The sequence below is a fragment of the Nycticebus coucang genome, chromosome 22, assembly GCF_027406575.1.
Source record: "Nycticebus coucang isolate mNycCou1 chromosome 22, mNycCou1.pri, whole genome shotgun sequence".
NCBI lineage: Eukaryota > Metazoa > Chordata > Mammalia > Primates > Lorisidae > Nycticebus > Nycticebus coucang.
The window spans coordinates 34633545-34648287 of NC_069801.1; the positions used below are offsets into that span (position 1 = coordinate 34633545).

General features: G+C 44.0%; 1 protein-coding gene across 5 annotated transcripts in view; it reads left to right on the forward strand.

Moving 5' to 3' along the window:
• Positions 1 to 1621: 1621 nt before the first annotated feature.
• The window catches only part of CTPS1 (CTP synthase 1), a 42019-nt gene continuing 28897 nt past the window's right edge, over positions 1622 to 14743 (forward strand). For 2 of the 5 annotated variants that reach the window (XM_053576326.1, XM_053576327.1), the window contains exons 1-6: positions 4068 to 4312; positions 5274 to 5452; positions 6893 to 7063; positions 9674 to 9774; positions 10550 to 10666; positions 12109 to 12192. In XM_053576326.1, the coding sequence (XP_053432301.1) occupies positions 4095 to 4312; positions 5274 to 5452; positions 6893 to 7063; positions 9674 to 9774; positions 10550 to 10666; positions 12109 to 12192 (870 nt within the window). In that variant the 5' untranslated portion in view covers positions 4068 to 4094. Of the gene's footprint in view, positions 1651 to 1833; positions 1965 to 4062; positions 4313 to 5273; positions 5453 to 6892; positions 7064 to 9673; positions 9775 to 10549; positions 10667 to 12108; positions 12193 to 14743 lie in introns of those variants that run through there. The other 3 variants (XM_053576331.1, XM_053576330.1, XM_053576328.1) reach the window with 3 other exon arrangements.

Here is a 14743-nt window from a genome sequence, read left to right on the forward strand (position 1 = left end):
GAGTCTACTCTGTGCCCTGTGTGAAGTGCTGTGGCATCCTAGCTCACAGCAAGCTCTTGGGCTCAAGTGATCCTCTTGCCTCAGTCTCCCCAGTGGCTGGGACTACTGGTACTGCCACAATGCCTGGCTAGTATTTTTAAGAGATGGGGTCTTTCTTGCCAGGCTGGTCTTGAACTCCTGAGCTCAAGCAACTTGCTGTCCTCAACCTTCCGGAGTGCTAGGATTATAGGTGTGAGCCACCATGCTTATCCATCATTTGCTTTCTCCAAGGTGTGGTCCTAGAGCACCTTCAAAGACATTCCAAACATCTTTTAGATTTGGAGTTGAAGGCAGCTTGGGCAGGCTGTCAGGGCAGAAGCAGTGGTGATCTCTCTGGATTTGGAAGGATCCAGAGACCTCAAAAAGAGGCCACTGAAGGAGCTTCCTTACCTGGTTTCTTGTAATTCATGTTTGAAAATTTTCCTGAAATGCAAAATTGATCACGTTACACCTTTAACTCCTTCAGTGAAGACATAAGAACTTGGGTCAAGGTGCTTCTAGGGAACACTGGTGTACAGAGGAAAGAGACTCTTCATGGACAGCCTTGTGTAAATGGGGCAAAATAATGAACCATGCGCATATATATATAAAATATACTCTCTATAGGTCATATGTATATGTATATGTATATAATAGACCAAGTTTAGCATTTAACTCCTAATGCTAGCGCAAAGCTATAAAACTTTTGAGAATCCCTCTATGGGACTCTCTGGCTTTCCGCTATCCTTAGGAGTTAAATGCTTAACTTGGTTTATAATGCTCTGCATAGTAGGGCTCTGCCAACCTCTTCAGCCTGATCTCTCATTAATTTCTTCCTTTAGCGTTCTCCACTCAAGCCACTCTGGCCTTCCAACTTAGCTGCGGCCGACTGGTCCGGGCCTCTGGGCCTTTACATTGCCTTTTCCTTTGGCCTCACTTTCTTCTTTTCGCCTCCCCCTTCCTTATCTTTGCAGGTCAACTTAAGTCTCAGCTGCAAAGTCATTTTTTCTAAAGCAGCCACAAGTCAGGGCAGATGTGGGGAAGAAGGAGGCACGCATCAGCAGCCCTATGGGACTTCCGTCTTAGTGTCCTGGTGACACCACCGACGTTCCTCCGCCCGGCGGGAGGGGCCGGTTGGCGGCACCGCCAGAAGCTCGCGGGGTGCACGTGTATAACTATCAGAGGGGAAATCAGCTCGCAGCCCCAACGCAACGCGGCCACACGACTTCAGAGGGCTACTGCGGGGGGGGGGAGGGGCGAAGCCAGGTGGCGGATTTGCCAGGCGTGAGTCACAAAACGGCCTCCTCCCTCAAGAGAGGAAGCTTGGACCACCGGCTAGCACAAAAGCTGAGAGGCAGAAACGCCACAATTAGCCCACCCTTCAGCAGCCTGCAGCACCACAACCCTGCCGAGCCGGGTAGGTCCTGCGCCCTGAGCCTGCGCATTCGGACCCGCCCCCGCGCCCTCTAGGGCCTGCCCCGCCCTCCGCCCTCTGCGTGCGCGCCGCCTAGAGCCCGCCTCCGTTAAAGACAGCCGGCGCATGCGGCTGGGCTAGTTCGCTGGCTGCCAGGGTTTCTGCGCGCGTCGCCTCTTAGCTCTGTAGCGGACCGGAGGATCTGGAGCCGGCCTCAGGTAGGCTGACTCCAGGGGTCCCTGGGGAACTGTTCTCGCGTGCCGTAGTCGACGGTGTGAGCTGAGGCCGGCGCGGGACAGACCCACTGCCGGGGTGACAGACACCGCTCCCCACCAATCAGGGGCGAGGTGGCTCGGCGTCCGGCCCAATGGGCTGCGTGCCTAACGGGAGAGGGGCGGGCGGCTCCGGCCGGCTAGGTGCTGGCTCCCGCGCTCGGGCCGCGTGGCCGGGAACGACTGGGGAGGGGGCCGCCGGGGTCGCGGGGTAGCCTCAGGGGCCGAGGTGCTCGCGGTGTGGCTCCCGGCGGCACCTGGTCAGCCTAGCCTGGCTTGTAGGAGCGAGAGGGCCGTAGAGGCGCGGAGCCCCCTTCGCTCAATCGTCCCGGAGATGGCCCAGCGGCCGCTCCTCTGCTCCGGCGGCCCTGGGCCTCGGGCCTCGGGCCCGGGCTTAGCCTTCCCGGAGTGCAGTTTGATGATCCGAGCAGCCTCACCGCGGCGGGGGTATGGGTTGGGCAGCACGGTTCGGTGGGAGGAAGGGGCCTTTGAGCTCGCCGAGCCGACGGCGGCTGAGAGAGGATGAGGGCGGGTTAGAGCCCTCACCTTTGCTCGGTGCTCTTACGGCCACACTCACTGCAATTTTGAATCCTCAGCAGCCCTGTGACGGGGTCGATGCGGAGATTCTCACTCCCGCTTTACAGAGATGAGAGCCCGGGCTTCCGGCAGCTGGAGTGACTTGACCGAGGTCTCAGCACACAAGTGATGGAGCTGGAACTTATCTCACAGCATAAAATGAAAAAAAAAAAAAAAAAAAAACCTTTTTATTCCAGATCTTTGTTGAACTTCTCTGATGCATCTTGATTTGTCTTAAGTGTCTGAAAACCTTCCGATGTCTTCTGTCACTTCAGAATAAAGTTGAGATCGGGCATTTGAGTTTGCACAATTTGGCCCCTTGCCGACCTTTCCAACTTATTTTCCATCACCCTCCTTTTGTTGGCCCTGTCTCTCTTCTCTGTAGATGCCCTCACCTGCCTGTTCACTTTGTTTGTTAAAAGTGTGCAGTCAGTTCTTAAAGGCCCATTACAAGTCAGGCCTGCTAAACAGGAGCAGGGTGGATCCTCACCCCCCAGGACGTATCTAACCTTCCTCTGAAGGCCTTGGCACGGAAAACTTTATGCTCTCTCTTTCCCCTGTATAGCCCTCACATGTTTCCCTGTGCCTTCTGCCCTGGCTGTATTACTCATTTATTTGTAAATGCCTCGTCTCTAACTGGACTGCCAGCAACTGAGTATGGGCCCAAATCTGATTAAGTTTTGCAGTCCCCAAAGTATCTGGCACAGTCGCTGTAGTATAATGGGTGGCCTGTAAATGAATGAGCCTCTCACCGGATCTTTGTGTGCATTTAAGTATTTGCAGGCACTGTGGGAGGGCAGGGTCTCCCCTAGAGATGTTACCTACCCTTCTAGTCAAATTGGAGCAAATCAAATATAAATGGATGAGCTGAGTCTTTTGTAGAAGAAGTAACCTACTAAGGGTGATTGAAGAATTTCTAGGGACTTCCAAAATTCATTCTGTGAAACCAGGGTATATATAATCTCTGTAAGGAGTCTGTTTTTTTTTTTTTCTTTTCTTTTTTTAACTGAGATGAGGCCTCACTCTTGTTCAGGCTGGTCTTAAACTTCTGAGTTCCGGCAGTCCTCTTGCCTTGGCCTCCCAGAGTGCTAGGATTATAGGTGTGAGCCACGGAGCCTGAGTCTGGTCAAAGGAGTCTGTTGGTTAGGATGTATGTATCTAAAATACAGCCAAGCCAAGCCTGATATTCATGCATCAGTAAGGTACAGGGTAGTATTTTCCCCCAAACAGTAGAGACTTAGGGTCAAACAACATAGTGTGTAGTCCTCTTGGGAAATCACAGTGTGGGTTAACTTTTTAAAAAAGTTTTTAGTTAAATCATAACTATACATTTATGGGGTACAATGTGATGATTTGATATACAATGTGGAATGCTTAAACTGATGAACATAACCATCACCTCACTTACTTATGAGTTAAATTTTTTTTTTTTAAGAGACTCATTTTGTCACTCTTGGCGTCACAGCTCACAGCAACCTCTACCTTTTGGGCTTAGGTGATTCTCATGCCTCAGCCTCCCTGGGACTACAGGCGCCCGCCACAACGCCCGGCTATTTTGTTGTTGCAGTTTGGCTGGGGCCAGGTTCTAGCCAGGCCACCCTCAGTATATGGGGCCTGCGCCCTACCCACTGAGCCATAGGCACCACCTGGTCAACTTTTTAAATTCTCCTAGAGGTCTTGTTTTAAAGAAGAAACCAATTGACTTTGTTTAGTCAGCATTTCTCTGATTTGTCTCTCTGTAAAACTTTTGGGTACTCATATACATTTTTGCAGAAACAAGAAGCATGCTTTTGGAAGTGCTGCAAAAGATTAGAATGAGCAGGATGGTGCCTTCCTGGCTGTCCCAGGAGGAAGACGTTCTGAGCATTTTCTTGCCAAGTGTGTTCATTCCTGATCCGAGGGGGGAGTGGGAGAGGGGATTGCTTCAAACAGACCTCTCCAGTTTTCTTGTTCCTTTCTTAGCTTATTTTTATTATAATTTGGCTTCACATGGAACATTCCTGGAGGAGGAAAATATCCCGAGTGTGCCAAAGTAAGCATTTTTCTGCTACTTGGTGATTGTGTATCTCATTTTGGTCACATTTGTGTTTGCTGACCAAGTGATGTTTCTGGTCCTCTGCAGCTGGGGACCAGTGATAAATCCTCCCTGGTGAGCTGTCCCTGTCTCCTGACCTCTTGTCTGTGCTATTCCACCTGCATATTCATTCTGTCGTCCTTATATCTGCCCCTTTCATCTCTCAGCAAGTCTGCTTTTTCATTTCCTGCCACGACTGCACTGCTCTTTGGGTTTAATCTAATCTTCCCTCTCTGAGTAGCCTGCCTGTTACGTGCTTTGGACTGGTTTGTTATCCAGTGTTCCTTTCTCCCCGTATGTACAGACTGTTTATGACATACCTGGGGATGATTGCTGGCAAGGAGCAAGTTATTAACTTACGAGAACTACCTTAAATTAAAAGCATTTTAGGATTAGCTGTTCCTACTTTTACATTTTGAAGTTCTTTCCTTTTAGTCTGTCTTCTGTAACCCAGAGGAGCTGTGTTTTCTTGGTGATACACTGTAGTTTAGCCAAAGACATTATTTCTTGCATGGAGAATTGGAGTGCTTATCCAAGCTTGAAATTTTTTTCCCATATAGGGAAAATAATGAGGCACCTGCCTGGTATTCCAGTGTCTGGCTGTGATGTCAGCCAGCATTTGGGGGATAGTTTTTTATTAGGCCAACTGTGAAAGTTCTTAATTGTCAAAGCTTTAAACAAAAGCTATGTTATTTGAGTAGCAGTTGTTTTTCTATTCATATTTGACTAAAGCCATCCAGTGATCCAAGAAATGTTTGTCCTATTTAAAGCTGACAAGAACCTTCTGAAGCCATGTGACAGACAAGAAACTGAAAGACTCTGAGAGGGTTCATAGTAATGGCAGAGCCAGTATTTGAACCCCGACGAGTTTGTTTTGTTGAGGTATATTTATTTTATCTGTAATTTTTCCTTCTTCCAGGTCAAAAAGTAAAATGAAGTACATTCTGGTTACTGGTGGTGTTATATCAGGAATTGGAAAAGGAATCATTGCCAGCAGTGTAGGCACAATACTAAAGTCATGTGGTTTACACGTAACTTCAATTAAAATTGACCCCTACATTAACATCGATGCTGGGACATTTTCTCCTTATGAGCATGGTAAGCAAAATGCATTTCTTCCTACTTCCCTCTCTCTCCTTTTCTTTTTCTTCCTTTCTCCTTTCCCTTCCTCCTCTCCTTCCTTTGTTCCAGCCCTTGGGAATTGTGTGTACATTTTGCGTAACTTCCATATCCTGCCCTCTAAAAAGGTTCTTAGTGTAGCAGAATGTTGTTTTTTTTTTTACCTCGACAAGAAGAAGCAGAAATCTTGAAAGGCATTGTAGTGATTAGACTCTGTTCCTATAATAAAAATGATCTTCTTGGTGACAGAACGAAAGTTTATGTCTCTTAAAAAAAGACATCTGGTGACTTACTAACATTCTTCAATGTTTGAGAAGGAGTAAGTATGCTTATTCCTTGAGACTTCAGTCTTTAGAAATGGAATAGGTAGACAGAAGTTGTAAGAAAAGAGGTTTGGGCCTGATATAAGGAAGACCTTTATAATAGTAAGCACCCTTCAAGAGTGGGGTGGCTGTAAGAAGTTGTGAGTTATCTTTGGGAGAGGTGTTGAAGCAGAGTCTAAAAGAACACTTTATAGAGATTCAAACAACAGAGAGATGCTGGATTTAGAGGATCTGTAAGTTTGGGATTCTGGTTTGCTACTACTCTGGATAATATAAATGAGGATCTTTGAGGTGAGTGAAAAGTTGAAACCATTTGGAGAGGGAAGGAAAAATATACCTCTTGAATTTTTAAGTTCATGCTCATGCTGTCATTATGCTGAGGTAAAAACCTGTAAGGATTAGTGTCAGCTAGTGCAAAAGTCTTCATGTAACAGTGTCAAGAAAAGAATCTTACACTGGCATGATATTTAATACAGAAATCTCGACCGGAGGATTACTTGTCTCTGAGGAGGAAAATGAGACATTCCCCCCCCCATTTTTTGAGCTTGACTCCTATTATGATAGTAGGAATGAATCATTCTGGGCATAGTTTCAAGAACGAAGTTTCAAGGAACGAATGCAAAACAAAGGAATAGGGGGAGATTTGTGCAGTTTCCTGACTTTGTTTAGAACTAAAGCGTAGCTTAGAAGCTGATGTTTATAATCAGCACAAACTTAACATGCATGTATCTTACAAGTTCTGAATCAAATTATACTTTTATTCTCAAGTAGACTTGTAAAAGTCCCTTTTCTCCAGGCAGATGCCGTACTACTGTAAAGTCCTCTGGGCTGTCATCACCTTCCATTTTATACTATTTTATAACTCTTGCTGAATAAGTGTGCGTTTATTGTTAGGCTAGAAGTACAAAGTTGCCTTTTGGGGACTGGGAGGTAATTTTTCTTTTTTCATGTCATAGTTTTCTAGAAGTAAATTTCTCAGCTTCATAACAAGTTATTGTAGACTTTGCTCTGTCTGAATGTTTATACTGTAGGATCCAAGCTGTGTCATGGTGTATGTATCTTTCATTTACCTAAATGCTTTTCCTCTTCACTGCAGGTGAAGTTTTTGTGCTGGATGATGGTGGGGAAGTAGACCTTGACCTTGGTAACTATGAGCGGTTCCTTGATATCCGCCTCACCAAGGACAATAATCTCACCACTGGAAAGATATACCAGTACGTCATAAACAAGGAACGGAAAGGAGATTACCTGGGGAAAACCGTCCAAGGTAATACTGGATTTACCTTTAAGGTTAAAAAATCTTAACCAGTTTAATTTCTTTTGATTACAAAAGACAGCATGAAGCCGTCAAGGTATTGTTACTGAAATGTACCTTCAGTTGAAAATTCCGGATTGTACGGCCGTTTACTCAAAAAATAATTTGAAGAATAGGAGCTTATCAGTCCAGCCAAGACAGCATGCTTTGAGTTCAGAGAGCTGTTGTTTTGACTCGGTGATGAGTGTGAAGTGGTAAAGACATCTAGATAGATTAGGGCGTTAAGCCAGGTGGCATGTAGGCTGGGCATCTGGGACTGTATAGATGTGATAAGGAAGTGAAATCTGGTCTTCAGGCTGTTCATTAGTGCCATCTGGGCTGGGGGAGTCTGAGAAGTGGGTTTCTGGGTCCTCACAAGCTTTTGCCAGCATAGCTTACTTACTCTATTTGCTGTTTTGGGGTTTTGCAGAAGTGTTCGTTGGAGAAAAGTATTTTGCTGCTTTAAAAAGTTCTGCCACTTACCAGCTTACTGAACTTGGGCAGACGACTTAACCTCTTTGAGGTATGCTTTCCTTTCCTATAAAGTGAAGGTAATGACATCTACTTCCGTGAGTTGTTGGGAGGATTAAAGCAGCTCAGTCAATAAAGTGTTTACCTGAGTTCCTGACACATAGAAAGGTTCCATTAAGAATTAAAATGGTTTTCATCATTCAGTCCATTGTTCTAGGTCTCCAGCACATTTTTATTCATTTATTCATCATCCATCAAATATGTATTGAATGTTCGCATAGTCAGATCCTCACTGGTGCTGGTAAAACATGTGGCTAAAAAGACTAGTGAGGTCACTGTCCACGTGGAGGTTCCCTGTGGGACAGATAAACAATGAACAGATATAGAGATATGTCTGCTAGGAGATGTGAAGGAGGCAAAGGTGTGAGGAAAGAGAGTGATTGGGGCAAGCCAGTCTGGACAAAATGGTCAGGGAGCCTCCCAGGAAAGACCAGTCACAGGGAGGATGGAAAGAGGAGATCACAGCAAGTGCACAGGCTCAAGGCCACAAAAGGCTTGGTTGGTCAAGGAATCAAGGGGAGGCTGGTGTGGCTGAGGTACAGTGACCAAGGAGGGTGGTAAGAGAGGCAGGTGAGGTGGGCCACAGCTGGGTTTGACCTGGCCATGGAGTTTGGATTTTACTCAGAGCTCTGGGAAGCCACTGCAAAGTTTAAACATGGGAGTGATGAATTCTGATTCACTTTTTCTTTTCTTTTATTGAGATAGCATAGAGTGGCATCGTCATAGCTCACTGTATCCTGTAATCCTGGGCTCGAGTGATCCTCCTGCCTTAGCCTCTCAGGTAACTGGGACTACAGGTGCCCACCATGTCCAGCTAATGGCTAATTTTTCCATTTTTTGTAGAGGTGGGGTCTTGGCTTTTTTTTTTTTTTTTTTGCTCAGGCTGATCTCTGAACTCCTGAGCTCAAGCAATCCTCGTGCTCTGGCCTCCCAGAGCCACCTCACCTGGCCTCTGATTTGCATTTAAAAAGATCACTCAGGCTGCTGTGTGTGGAATAGATAATGAATATCCTTGTGCATGAGACACTGCTGTTTAACCTCTTTGTGGCCCGAGCTCAATAACTACGATTTTTTTTTTTTTTGGAGACATCAAGCTGTCGCCCTGGGTAGAGTGCTGTGGCATCACAGCTCACAGCAACATCCAACTCTTGGGCTTAAGTGAGTCTCTTGCCTCAGCCTCCCAAGTAGCTGGGACTACAGGCGCCTGCCCAATGCCCAGCTGTTTTTTGTTGCAGTTGTCATTGTTATTTAGCTGGCCCAGGCCAGGTTTGAACCCACCAGCCTCAGTGTATGTGGCTGGTGCCCTAAGCACTGTGCTACAGGCGCCAAGCCAATAACTACGATTTTTAGAAGATGCTTAGTAGTGCTGGAGCTTGTTAAGCACCGAAGTGCTAGGCCCTCTGCTGAGCATTTCACAGGTGCTATCTCATACAGTTTCTACAACTTGTAAAGTAGGTTACTACCTTCACTTAACAGATGGAGAAAACAAAGCTTAAGAATAGTAAAGTAATTTGCCCAAAGATCTATAGCTAATGTGTAATGGAACTGAGATTTGAATCTGGACGTCCTGATCCCAGACACTGTGCCCCTGACTATTCTGCTATACTGTGCTGTCTGCAGTGGGTTGTCTACCTGTTAGTAAACTGGAAACATGGAACAGGGTCCTGGCAGGCACTTCTTGGAAAAGTGCTCAGGTGTGATGTGTCCACCTTCAGCCTGGGTTGTGAGCAGTAGGGGTGGCCACATGGACTGATGTGTTGGTGTGTGGCCAGAAGGGTGGACTCTCCGACGTGCTTTGATGTGGTTCAGGGGACCACTCTTGGCCTTACTCTCTTGCAGGGTTTCTAGCAACAGCTTAGAAATCTGGGAAGGAGGCTGCAGGGAATGGGGGCATAAGGATTTGTTGAGACCAATTAAAGGAGGCCTCAGAGTATTTTTATGACCTCATTGCTATTCTGTCCAGGCAAAGAGTGCAACAGTTTGCTTTACGTGTATTTGCCTCAATCAGTGCTGATGGACAAGTGTGAGTTGTGTATTTCTTTTCTCTCCCAGTTGTCCCTCACATCACAGATGCCATCCAGGAGTGGGTGATGAGACAGGCATTGATACCTGTGGATGAAGATGGCCTAGAGCCTCAAGTGTGTGTTATTGAGGTTTGTATGATGCCTGCCTCTGTGAACAGGCGTCCTTGTTCACCTCCTTAGTCAGTCATTGACAGACAATTTCCAGTGAAGCCTTGGCCTTCTTATTGTTGTCTGTTCAGGATGCTGCAACATGAGGTGAGGGGCGCAGTAGCAGTCATGGGGAATGGACATACGGGGGAAAGCAGTGCTTTGTCCAAATGATACTCCTTTTTTCCCCCAGCATTTATATATTCATGTAGTACCACCTGTACCAGTAAAGTGGTGTGACACGTTTTCCTCTATCTTTTGAGAAAGCCAGTAGGCTTTTACCTTCTTCTGTCAGGAACATTCATCTCTGAATGAACATCATTTGGTTTTAGTTTCTGTACCCCTGCTATGCTGATCCTAGCTGTTAGATCTCAGTATTCCTCTGATAACAGGAGACTGAAAAGTTCCAGCAGTTCGTTTATAGCTGATGTTTTTTAGTACAAAAGTTTACTTTTGCTAAACTAAGGTGATTTAAATTTTTTTGCTTTGTGACTCTCAGGCAAATTCCTGGTACTTCTCTTACCTGACCTTTTTCTTGAAATGATGTGGAAAGATCCATAATAACTTTGGGGGAATGATGAGCCTTTCCAAAAAAGTAACCTTTGAGCACAAAGAAACGTTTAATTACTGCTAACTGACATTATAGAGAATCTGTGTCGCACTGAATGATCACTGAGTCAAGATGACAGCAGTTTTTAGAAAGCTAAACCACCAGAGAAAGTTTTAGTGCTTAACCTTTAAAATGACTCTGTTCTAGCTTGGTGGAACTGTGGGAGATATAGAAAGCATGCCCTTTATTGAGGCCTTCCGCCAGTTCCAGTTCAAGGTCAAGAAGGAGAACTTTTGTAATATCCATGTCAGTCTAGTTCCTCAGGTAAGACGTTTGTTGAAGTTTTACTTCGGGAGAGTTGCCGAGGAAGAAAATATTGATTTTCACTTGTATCTTAATAGTTTTCAGTACTCGACATGCAGGAATCAGGGAACAAAGAACTTCTTGGTGGGGCATGGTGGCTCACCAGGCCTTGTAATCCCATCCTAGCATTTTTGCCAATGCCTGAAGATTGCCTGGGGCCAGGAATTTGAGACTAGCCTGGGCAAGAGCAAGACCTTGTCTGTACAAAAAAATGGAAAAATGATCCCAACTACCCAGCAGGCTGAGGCAGGTGGATTTCTTGAGCCTAGGATTTTGAGGCTATAGCAAATGAGCTGTGATCATGTCACTGTGATTCAGCCAGGGGGATAGTGAGGAGACCCTTCCTAAAGTTTTGTTACTGTTGACTTCTGTACAATATTTGTCTTTGTAAAATTTTATTTTTAAAAAGAACCCCTTTATTTCAACCATGTAGTAAAGATAGATTCCCATAGCCAGTCTACCATCTTTAACTGTATCCTTCCTGATTTTAATTTTTTTAATTTCCATTTGATCTTTTAAAATAGTATGATTATATAAAGTTAAATTAACAAAGAAGTTTTTTTGCTTATTTATTTAATTTAGAGTCAGGGTCTTAGTCTCACTCTGTCAGGCTAGAGTACAGTGGCTCACTGCAGCCTTAAACTCTTGGGTTCAAGCAGTCTTTCTGCCTCAGTTTCCAAAGTAGCTGGGACTATAGATGTGCACCACCACACCTAGGTAATTTTTTATTTTAATTTTTTAATCTTTTGTAGAGACAAGGTCTCCCTGTGGTGCCCAGGTTGGTCTCATACTCCTGGTCTCAAGCAGTCCTCCAGTGTTGGCCTCCTAAGGAACAATATTTAGATATTCACAAGTATTAAGAGTTGTCCAACCTTTCTTCTTTTCTGCTGCACATTGGAAAAAGAGTTGTCTTGGGCCACACATTAAATATATAAACACTTATCCAAAGTTGATGGGCAAAAAAAAAAAAGTCTGTGAATAATTTTCACAATATCTGACAGCACAGATAAGAAAAACCGTCCTCAGATAAACTACCCGTCGCTGTGGGCTGCAGGTTGGATATCCCTAGGTTCATTGTGGCAGGGGAATGAGAGAGGGCAGTACCATCATTTAACAGGGTAATCAATAGAAAATGCACCAAACTAAAATGTCAGGAAATAGCAATAAAGCATACCAGAGGGATCATTTAAAAGAGTGGATGAGCAATTGTTGCTGGATTTTTGGAGAGTGGGAGAGGGAGAGGAACCACTGTTAGTTAGGACAAACCCCATGTAACAGGGTTACATGCCTGTGTAAACTTTGACAAAAGTAATCTGTTTCTTATTAAAAAGGTTCAGGGCAAAATCATATTTGAAATTACTTTCTCATAGAGAAACTGACTTGTTTTTCCTTTTATAAAATAGCCAAGTTCAACAGGGGAACAGAAGACTAAACCCACCCAGAATAGTGTCCGAGAACTTAGAGGGCTTGGGCTTTCCCCAGACCTGGTAAGTATTCCTGATTATCTGGTTTCAGTGTGATCTTGTATGTCTACTTCAAATCACTCCTCCATGACAGAGAAGGCCTTTGTCTTTTTGGCATGTTCTTGATCATAATTGATGGTGAAGGAGATAGGTTTAGTGCATTGGACCAGGGCTGCTGTTGCAGGATGTTCTTACCCGCTCACATGGGGTCCTGTATTCTCCATGCCTTATCTCTCCTCTCTGTCCTTCACTTATTCTCTGTTTCCTGCCTATCTGTGGACATTAATTAAAGAGAAAAACTTTTGTTAGCTCTTGTCATTCTTTAACCTGTCTGTTCATTTCTACTACCATTTTTTTCAATTTGGGATTTAGGAATTTCACTTTTGAAAACAGGCAGTGATATTATTTTTTTTCTTTTTTTTTTTTTTTATTGTTGGGGATTCATTGAGGGTACAATAAGCCAGTTACACTGATTGCAATTGTTAGGTAAAGTCCCTCTTGCAATCATGTCTTGCCCCCATAAAGTGTGACACACACCAAGGCCCCACCCCCCTCCCTCCGTCCCTCTTTCTGCTTTTCCTCCCCCCCCATAACCTTAATTGTCATTAATTGTCCTCATATCAAAATTGAGTACATAGGATTCATGCTTCTCCATTCTTGTGATGCTTTACTAAGAATAATGTCTTCCACGTCCATCCAGGTTAATACGAAGGATGTGAAGTCTCCATTTTTTTTAATGGCTGAATAGTATTCCATGGTATACATATACCACAGCTTGTTAATCCATTCCTGGGTTGGTGGGCATTTAGGCTGTTTCCACATTTTGGCGATTGTAAATTGAGCTGCAATAAACAGTCTAGTACAAGTGTCCTTATGATAAAAGGATTTTTTTCCTTCTGGGTAGATGCCTAGTAATGGGATTGCAGGATCGAATGGGAGGTCTAGGTTGAGTGCTTTGAGGTTTCTCCATACTTCCTTCCAGAAAGGTTGTACTAGTTTGCAGTCCCACCAGCAGTGTAAAAGTGTTCCCTTCTCTCTACATCCACGCCAGCATCTGCAGTTTTGAGATTTTATGATGTGGGCCATTCTCACTGGGGTTAGATGATATCTCAGGGATGTTTTGATTTGCATTTCTCTAATATATAGAGATGATGAACATTTTTTCATGTGTTTGTTAGCCATTCGTCTGTCATCTTTAGAGAAAGTTCTGTTCATGTCTCTTGCCCATTGATATAAGGGATTGTTGGCTTTTTTCATGTGGATTAATTTGAGTTCTCTATAGATCCTAGTTATCAAGCTTTTGTCTGATTGAAAATATGCAAATATCCTTTCCCATTGTGTGGGTTGTCTCTTTGCTTTGGTTATTGTCTCCTTAGCTGTACAGAAGCTTTTCAGTTTAATGAAGTCCCATTTGTTTATTTTTGTTGTTGTTGCAATTGCCATGGCAGTCTTCTTCATGAAGTCTTCCCTCAGGCCACTATCTTCCAGTGTTTTGCCTATGCTTTCTTTGAGGATTTTTATTGTTTCATGCCTTAAATTTAAGTCCTTTATCCATCTTGAATCAATTTTTGTGAGTGGGGAAAGGTGTGGGTCCAGTTTCAGTCTTTTACATGTAGACATCCAGTTCTCCCAACACCATTTATTGAATAGGGAGTCTTTCCCCCAAGGTAAGTTCTTGTTTGGTTTATCGAAGATTAGGTGGTTGTAAGATGTTAGTTTCATTTCTTGGTGTTCAATTCGATTCCAAGTGTCTATGTCTCTGTTTTTGTGCCAGTACCATGCTGTCTTGAGCACTATGGCTTTGTAGTACAGACTAAAATCTGGTATGCTGATGCCCCCAGCTTTATTTTTGTTACTAAGAACTGCCTTAGCTATACAGGGTTTTTTCCGGTTCCATACAAAATGCAGAATCATTTTTTCCAAATCTTGAAAGTACGATGTAGGTACTTTGATAGGAATGGCATTGAATAGGTAGATTTCTTTGGGAAGTATAGACATTTTAACAATGTTGATTCTTCCCATCCATGAGCATGGTATGTTCTTCCATTTGTTAATATCCTCTGCTATTTCCTTTCTGAGGAGTTCATAGTTTTCTTTATACAGGTCCTTCACCTCCTTCGTTAGGTATATTCCTAGGTATTTCATTTTCTTTGAGACTATGGTGAAGGGAGTTGTGTCCTTAATTAGCTTCTCATCTTGACTGTTATTGGTGTATACAAAGGCTACTGACTTGTGGACATTGATTTTATATCCTGAAACATTACTGTATTTTTTGATGACTTCTAGGAGTCTTGTGGTTGAGTCTTTAGGGTTCTCTAAGTATAAGATCATGTCGTCAGCAAAGAGGAAGAGTTTGACCTCCTCTGCTCCCATTTGGATTCCCTTTATTTCCTTGTCTTGCCTAATTGTATTGGCTAGAACTTCCAGCACTATGTTGAATAGTAAAGGTGACAGAGGACAACCTTGTCTGGTTCCAGTTCTAAGAGGAAAAGCTTTCAGTTTTACTCCATTCAGTAAAATATTGGCTGTGGGTTTGTCATAGATAGCTTCAATCAGTTTTAGAAATGTGCCACCT